Source organism: Podarcis pityusensis (genome assembly GCF_964106645.2).
Source record: "Podarcis pityusensis genome assembly, chromosome: 1".
In the NCBI taxonomy this organism is placed as follows: Eukaryota; Metazoa; Chordata; class Lepidosauria; order Squamata; family Lacertidae; genus Podarcis; species Podarcis pityusensis.
Genome location: NC_138028.1, coordinates 21,078,021 through 21,086,597, shown reverse-complemented (window position 1 = coordinate 21,086,597; position 8,577 = coordinate 21,078,021). Strand labels below are relative to the sequence as shown.

At 42.9% G+C, this 8,577-nt stretch overlaps 1 protein-coding gene and 1 long non-coding RNA gene across 9 annotated transcripts in view; one reads left to right on the top strand and one right to left on the bottom strand.

Moving 5' to 3' along the window:
* LOC308470477 overlaps positions 1-6,737 on the bottom strand; it is a 57,689-nt gene extending 50,952 nt beyond the window's left edge. Inside the window, exons 1-2 of the long non-coding RNA XR_013982436.1 lie at positions 6,470-6,737; positions 859-884 (exon numbers count right to left, since the gene is read on the bottom strand). This is a non-coding gene — a long non-coding RNA (uncharacterized lncRNA). The remainder of the gene's footprint in view (positions 1-858; positions 885-6,469) is intronic.
* Positions 1-7,062, top strand: part of LOC308469064 (alpha-1-antiproteinase S-like) — a 60,345-nt gene extending 53,283 nt beyond the window's left edge. For 5 of the 8 annotated variants that reach the window (XM_080991397.1, XM_080991400.1, XM_080991401.1 and 2 more), the window contains one exon: positions 6,744-7,062. In XM_080991397.1, the coding sequence (XP_080847523.1) occupies positions 6,744-6,932 (189 nt within the window). In that variant the 3' untranslated portion in view covers positions 6,933-7,062. The remainder of the gene's footprint in view (positions 1-6,743) is intronic. The other 3 variants (XR_013981989.1, XR_013981990.1, XR_013981991.1) reach the window with 1 other exon arrangement.
* The last annotated feature ends 1,515 nt before the right edge of the window (positions 7,063-8,577 follow it).

Below are 8,577 nucleotides of genomic sequence, written 5' to 3'. Positions count from 1 at the left end.
TGGAAAGAGTGTAGTACATATTTGTAGGTGTAAATATATTGTTGTGAGTTTGAGGGGTAGTGATAGGCTGTGTAATGACCAAGTCCCTTGTAATTCCAGAACAGGATCAATTGAGCCTAGACATCGCTGAGACAGGAGTGCAAACATGTTAGGAATGTGGGCTTGGGAGAGCACATCTTTGATTTGAATTCTGTCCTCCATATGACACCCAAAATTCTCCTGGCACATTTTTTTTCAATGCAACACCTCACTAGCCTCTGGTTCCTCTTTCAACAGGAGAATAGATCAAGCAGACCTCTCTGAAATTCCTGGGAAGCGTGAGGTGAAGATTTCCAAGGTAGGCGTCTCAAAATTCTACAGGTTGATCTATATTTTCTTGTATCCTCCATTTTCCACCAGAGGTACCCTCTTGTCTGAATTATGTTCAAATGAACATAATTTGGGGTACTTGAACCACAATCCCATCTCTCATGGAGAGGAGGAGCCTAAATACTCGCTATTCCAGCTCGGATGATTAAGAGGCACCAAAAACCCATCTCTCCCTCTACTATAGCCTAATGGCATGAGTGGTGCTTGGTGACAGTTGAGGGGGGAGCCCCAATGGAGGTGGTCTCCCAACAGAACTGATGGAGAGACTCTTAAGGCCCAGCTCTCCCTCTTCCCTTGGCCATGCTATTTGGGGCTGATGGGATCCAAAAACATCAGGAGGGCCACAGTTTCCCCACCTCTGACACAGAATTTTCAAGAGCAGATGATTCGGTACCAGTTGCTTTGCAAAGACTGCAGTTAGCATTGCAGAAGGAGGAGAAATCTGATATATTTGCAAGCTTTGTGCAGACAGTGTGTTTTATCACATACCTGCTTTAGTCTGATCTGCTCAGGCACTGTAATTTTTTTTACGATATATACGATATCTTTATTGTCATTGTGCCACACAGAACAATGAAATTGAAAATCTACATAAAACATTCAAAAATCCCTAAAAACTCTGAAACCCCATTTTAAAATACACTATACTATAGTGCTGACGAACCATATGCTGTGTGTATTACTGCAGCCTAATTTTAAAGTATATTACTAAATATGTCTTTTATCCAGTTATATAAACTTTTGTATTTATCTGTTTATGTGCTGGCTACTTTTGGAAACCTACTGTTTATAATATTATAGGAGTAATTGTTCAGTTTCTGTTAATTGATTCTCATGGGAACTTGCAGATTCTGGCTTCACACAATTAACTCAAGGCAGTGTCAATTTACTCTTGGCAGAAAGCCAAGGTCTGCTTGGCCTAGAAACTACTTACTCTGATTGGTTAACAACCAGCACTCAACTCTGTTATCTGGGAATGCTAGCACAGTTTGGTGTTAGGTGTGTTAGGAGAAGGAGTTAGAAGTGCTGTGTATGGTTATGAGAGAGAGAGAGAAAGAAAGGATTTATTTGCTTTGTTTTGTATGCAGAAACTCTGCTGGTTTTATTTTTCCTTTTAATAAATCCTGTAAATAGTTATTCTGAGTCTAGCTGACTAGTCATTACCGCCGCAACTAGCTTCCTCGCTGTGCAGGAAAACTCTACTACGTTTGGGCTAAAGCCAATAGGGCTATGCCTGACACTTCAAAGTTCCATGAGGTTATGGGCATTGTGCTGCCAGCCTGAGTTGTGGTGGTGTCAGCATCAATGGTGTTGGTTCCAGTAGTTCCAGAAGTTGTTGTTCCTGTTGGTGCAGCAGATGGACACTGGCTGGTTCCTGACTGTGGTGAGCTGGTGACGCAGTGGACACAAGGACAACAGCTGCAGCGTGTGAGTGCTGGGTGCTGTGGTTCCTGTTTTCTCTCTCGGTGGTCGTGAGTAGCTGGTTCCGGGTTCCAGGGACATCGCTCTCAAGATGGCCTCACAACCAGTTCAGATGGCTTTTGAGCGTCTGAATGACTCCAATTACTTGCTGTGGTCAGAACGCATGCAGGCAGTGCTGCAGAGGGATCATCTCTGGCAAGTGGTGAGTAAGTTTCCTGCAAAGCCTGATGATGAAGACCTCGATAAAGACCAAAGAGCAAGGGCCACAATTGTCTTGGGGCTGGAAGATTCCCAGTTGCCGTATGTGAGGGGAATCAAGACAGCTAGAGGTGTGTGGCAAGCACTTAAAGAACTCCATGTGCGTGAGACAGCGGTTTCCAAGCTGTTCATTCGCAAGGCATTGTACAAGGCAATGTTACAGCCTGGGGTTACAATGCAGGAACACCTACACAGTTTACAGTTAAAGTTTGCTGCGCTACAGGAAAGAGACTGTGCGTTAGACCAGCAGGAGAAGGTGGCTATTATTTTGAGTTCTCTCCCGGAAAGCTGGGATAATTTAGTTTTGTCTCTAGAAGGCATACAGGAGCGTGATTTATCAGTCAGTTACGTTACTGGGCGTTTGATTGAAGAATGGCAGAAGAGGCAAGAAAGGGCGTTGGCTGCAGAGGCTTCTACTGGTGGACGGTTTGGAAGGAGTTCTCATGCCGTGCCAGAGGTGAAGCAAAAGCAGCGTACTGGTGAGGAGTCAGCGTTTGCTGTTAGGCGTTGTTTCCGATGTGGGTCTTCAGCGCATCTAAAAAGACAATGTCCGGAGTTGGTCAAGTCTCAGTTGCCGGTGCAGGAGCAGAGACGAGATCAGCAGCAGCAGCAGCGTAAAAAGAAATTCTTCAAACAAAAACAGTCGGCTCAGCTGGTGACCGCCGAGGTCAAGATTGCTGATGAGAAACAAGCTGTCTGGGTGGTCGATTCGGGAGCGTCTCGGCACATCGTAAATTCAGATGAATTGTTTGTTTCCAAGAACTCAGCACAGCGCAGCCAGGTGGCTCTAGCAGACGGAAGTACTTCCGAAGTGATTTCGGGGGGTGCAGTTTTTGTTCCTTGTCTTCGTGAATGCCTGCAAAATGTACTTTGTGTGCCTTCATTAAGGAGCAATCTGATGTCTGTAGATTGTTTACTAAAAGCTGGGTTTAAAGTGTATTTTGAAGGAGACAGTTGCATTATTAAGAAGGCTGGTGAGATTTTAGGCACTGCTAAGTCAGAGGGAGGCTTGTTTTGGCTTAAAGCAAGATCTCAAGTTGCAGCAGTAGTCAGTAAATCTCAGCCTGCAGTGAATAACAAAGCTATACATGACAACTGTGTGCACTTATTGCATAGGAAAATGGGGCATGCTTGCTGGAAAAGTGTACTAAAAATGTCTGAATTGGCTGATGGGGGTAATTTAAAGAGTTGTAACAAGTACCTTGATTGTAATGTCTGTAAAAAGGTTAAAACACACAGAGTCTCTTACCCCAGAAGTGACAGAGTTAGTGAGTCACCGCTACAGCTGGTTCACATGGACGTAATTGGTCCATTTGCTGTAAGCAGGGGTGGAGCGCGTTTTTCACTAACAATTGTGGATGACGCCACGCGTTACTCTTGGGTTTTTCCCATGAAGAATAAGGGTGACGTGTTCACTAAGTTTAAAGGCTGGGTGGCATCTGTGGAAAGATTTCTGTCCATTAAACTCAGAAGGATTCAGACGGACAGAGGTGGCGAATTTATGTCAAATGCCTTTAGAGATTGGTTACAAAAGCGTGGCATTGGGCATAGGAAAACAAACGTTTTTTCCCCAGAGGAGAATGGCGTTGCAGAGCGAAAAAACAGATCTTTACAAGATATGATGTTTGCCATGCTTGATGATGCTGATTTGCCCATGTCTTATTGGGGGGAGAGTATGCTCACTGCGTGTTATCTCCAAAATAGGCTCTTTCATCAAACAATAGGTACAACTCCGTACTTTAAATTGTTTCAGAAAAAACCTAAAATTGACCATTTGCATGTGTTTGGATCAAAAGCCTGGGTATTAATTCCGAAACAAATGAGAAAGAAGGGAGATCCTAAGACCAAACAGTTAGTGTTTGTGGGTTACCAGGAGCTGGGAAAAGGTTTCCGCTTTGCTGAAGGGACAAATGGCATTGTGATCTCCAGGAATGCCAGTTTTTGTGAACATAGTGGCTGGGAGAGACTACATGCCAATACTGAGGTTTGGTTTGAACCTTCCCACGAGCTCCTTGACTCTGAAGGTAGACACAGAGAATCAGAGTCTGAGGGGGAGGAAAGTTCAGATAAGAGCTCTCAAGAAAGTGGAGTTAGCCAGAGACCAGTTGCTAAGCAACAAAAAAGAGGTCGTAGCTCTGAGGAGGAAAGTGGGTCAGAAGAAAAATTTTCTCCCAGAAGATCTAAAAGACAAAACAAAGGAGTGCCTCCGGTGCGTTTTTCTCCAGATACTGCAAATGTGTTTAGTGTAATTGCAGAACCCAAGAGTTTTCAGGAGGTGTTAAAGTTACCAAAAGAGGAGGCAGAGCTCTGGAAACAGGCAATGGAGGAAGAGATGTCCTCTCTGAATGAGCACAAGGTTTTTACACCAGTAGCAGCGCCTGAGGGGGCAAAGATTGTAGGCTGCAGGTGGGTGTACAAACTTAAACCTCTGGTGACAGGAAAGTACAAATACAAAGCTCGTTTAGTGGCTCAAGGATATTCTCAGAGGCCTGGAAAAGATTATGACGAAACTTTTCCCCCTACTGCTAAGGGGGACAGTGTAAGGCTGATTTTAACGCTTGGAGCAAAGAGAAAACTCCTGTTAAACCATTTTGATATCCAGACTGCATATTTACATGCATCAATATCAGAAGACCTGTATCTAGCCGAACCGCCTGGTTATGAGACAGGTTCCAATAGAGTGTTAAAATTAAACAAAGCTCTATATGGTCTCAAACAGGCTGCAAGATCTTGGAACAAATGTTTCCATGAGGCCGTAGTGTCATTTGGTTTCAAGCAGAGTACAGCTGACAATTGTGTTTATGTACGTGGTACAGGCAGTGATCAAGAGTTTTGTCTGATTTATGTAGATGATGTATTGTATGCCTGCAAAACAGATAAACAAACTAAAAGGTTTGCCAAGCAATTGTCCAGTGAGTTCAAAGTGAAGGACTTAGGCCCGGTTAGGACATATCTAGGGTTGGAAGTGTGCTGGGCCCAAGATGGCAGCTGCCTAATTAGTCAGCAGAACAAAGTTAAACAGCTACTGACTACATACAGGATGCAGGATTGCAAAGGGGCAGCGGTGCCTATGGATCCAGGTTTCATAAAAACACTTCATATAGATGAGAGTCCTGAATTTGAACATCCTGATGTATATCATTCTGTAATTGGAAGTTTATTGTATCTAGCACAGTGGTCCAGACCTGATATTAGCTACGCAGTAGGCATATTAAGTAGATTGGTCTCAAAACCCACACTAAATGCCTGGAAAGGGGTAAAACAAGTTCTGAGATACCTCAAACAGACAATTGGCTATATGTTACAATTAAATTCTTCCGAGGACGAAATGTTGAGTTGCTACTGTGATAGTGACTGGGGAAATTTGCCAGATAGAAAATCTGTCACAGGACTAGTCATAATGGTTGGTGGAGCTTTAATCAGCTGGCGGTCACGCAAGCAAGACGTTGTAAGTGTGTCATCAACGGAATCGGAGTACACCGCATTGAGTGAATTGTGCAACGAGGTGATTTATTTCAAGCATTTGCTAGCAGATTTAAATGTAAATTGTGGAGAACCAGTACAAGTTTACATTGATAATCAAGCTTGTATAGCCTTAAGTAAAACAGAGGATTTCAAATCACGTTCCAAACATATCTCTGTAAAATACCAAAATGTACATTGCTGTGTACAAGACAATATAATCACATGTACTTATGTATCAAGTGAAGAAAATGTAGCAGATGTATTAACTAAACCATTGGCAAAGATAAAGAACAAGCAAATGTGCAAGGGTTTAGGTTTGCTGGAAAAATAATCTCCTACATAGGTGTTATTTGATGTTAATTGTCCAGCAGAATCTGTGAGGGGGTGTTCAGTTTCTGTTAAGTGATTCTCATGGGAACTTGCAGATTCTGGCTTCACACAATTAACTCAAGGCAGTGTCAATTTACTCTTGGCAGAAAGCCAAGGTCTGCTTGGCCTAGAAACTACTTACTCTGATTGGTTAACAACCAGCACTCAACTCTGTTATCTGGGAATGCTAGCACAGTTTGGTGTTAGGTGTGTTAGGAGAAGGAGTTAGAAGTGCTGTGTATGGTTATGAGAGAGAGAGAGAAAGAAAGGATTTATTTGCTTTGTTTTGTATGCAGAAACTCTGCTGGTTTTATTTTTCCTTTTAATAAATCCTGTAAATAGTTATTCTGAGTCTAGCTGACTAGTCATTACCGCCGCAACTAGCTTCCTCGCTGTGCAGGAAAACTCTACTACGTTTGGGCTAAAGCCAATAGGGCTATGCCTGACACTTCAAAGTTTCATGAGTAATAGGGTAATATTATATGTGGTATATATGAAAGAAGTGTTCGTATTTTTAGCATAATGAGCCTGGTATGGGGATCTTGCTTCTCATCAACAGTAAGGGAGAGAGACAAGAACTAGGAACAAATAATTATGGAGAAGATTGACATCAAGATTTTAAGAAAATTCCTTCAGTTCCTTGAGGCTGACTGATACACAAATATGATGCTTAGAACTGGTTAGAGGAACCCGATCAATAGGTAATCAGAGTGAGAAACGACCACATGATGTTGTTTCTTAAGACATTCAGTGGATAAGACACTTAGTGGATTTATTTGTTTTGAAGGCCTAGATTTTCTCATGATAAAATCCTGAGTCAGACACAATCTTGCACTAATTTCTGTTGTGTTTCTTTGCAGGCTATTCACAAAGCTTATTTAAATGTCTATGAGAATGGCACGGAAGCTGCAGCTACTACTGCCACTGAAATTGTTCCTATCTCCCTTCCTCGTGTAATAATTACGTTCAATCGCCCCTTTCAGTTTGTGATGACTAGCGAGTTTAACCTCATCTTCATGGCAAAAGTCACGAATCCTACTGAGGCATGATTGCTCAACTTGTTTTGCAGCACAGAAAACATGGGGTTTCCAATATGAAGCATGATTGATAAGATGCTTTTAGGTATCAGAGTGATTACTGTCCCATGTTCCCAAACTGAATAAATAAAACACTGATTGAGTTGTCACTCCATGATAATTCGGGGCATGTAGACACCTGTGCCATTTGAAACATCAGGTGAACAGTATTTTATTATTATCTCATGCAGGTGTAGTATCCACAAGTAGCCAACAGTTGCAAGGAGAAGGTCAGGTAGGTCAAAAGCTCAGAATGAGCTGAGGCTTTCAGGAGAGGTTACAAATAATAAAAAGGGTTTATTTGACTATGCCCAAAGCAAGAGGAAGAACAAGCAAGTAGTAGGTCCTCAGTGTGGAGAACACGGAGAAATTATATTCGGTGTTAGTGTGAAAGCAGAACTGCTCAACAAATACTTGGCCTCTGTCTTCACTGAAAAGAAAAGCAGTGCCCAACCTGGTTATAACAGAAAAAAATAATAATCCATAGAGGGAGCTGCAGTCTAAGACAGGGAAAAAAGATGGTAATGGAACTTCAAATGAATTCAAATCTGCAGGACCTGATGAGCTGTATCCAAGAGCCTCTGTCTATAATGTTGGAGAATTCTTGGAGAACAGGTGGGGTCTTTGCACTCTGGAGGAGGGCAAATGTTTTCCCCATCTTCCAAAGGGGAGGGGGAGAAGACATTGGCAGTGACCTTGATTTCAAGGTCCTAGAATAGGTAATTAAACAATCTGCCTGTGAGCAACTTAGAAAAGGATGCTGTGATTACCAAGACGCAGCATGGTTTTCTCAAACAAATATCTGTATATTGTGTCTCTTGTCATATGTCTTAGGCACATGCATTTTACCCTACAGTGCTTTGGCTTCCTTGGATTGTTGTTAAATGCCCCTGCAGTTTCATTGCCTAGTTGCCATCCTTCCCATTTAAAGTGTCACAAACATTTTCACTCTTATCCCTATTGGATGTCAGATACGCAGGCAGGCATGGGAGTTTCCCCTCTCTCTGGGAGCTTCTGATAAGGATTAAAGAGCCTCAGGAAGGTTTATAGTCCATTTGATTTACAACAACTACCGAGAGCAGCCCTGGGCCATCCTCTATCAGGATGTCAGTTGCTCACTCTGAATCCCCTCCCCTTCCACAGCATGAAGAGCACCAAAGGTCTGCTCTCCCACCCCTGTGCTTCCATTGTTCATTAACCTTTTCAGTCCTCTGAGTTCAAGGGGAGGGAGGGAATTCCCCACCACTTTCGATTGAAGAATCTCCCAAACACTCTCTCCCTCCTGGTTGCCTAGCTACCATCTCAAAGCTGTCTAACTCTTCCCCCGACTGTGCAGCCTCTAAATATGCTTCTGGGATGAATCCTCCCCTTCTTTCCCTGTTACAGGCTGAACTGTCTGCGACTGCATTACCCCATCTTCAGAGTCAGACCAGTCTCTGGCATCTGATTCAGACCAGCCCCTGATATTGGATGCTTTTTTGTGAACCAGACACTCTTCACATTAGAAGAAAATGTTCTTATAAGCAAGCCTGGAAGCAAGCTGGTGGTGTAATCTACAGGCAAACCCAGTATTTCCTGGGACTATCTTCAAATAGGGCAGATCACTGCCATGGTCTTT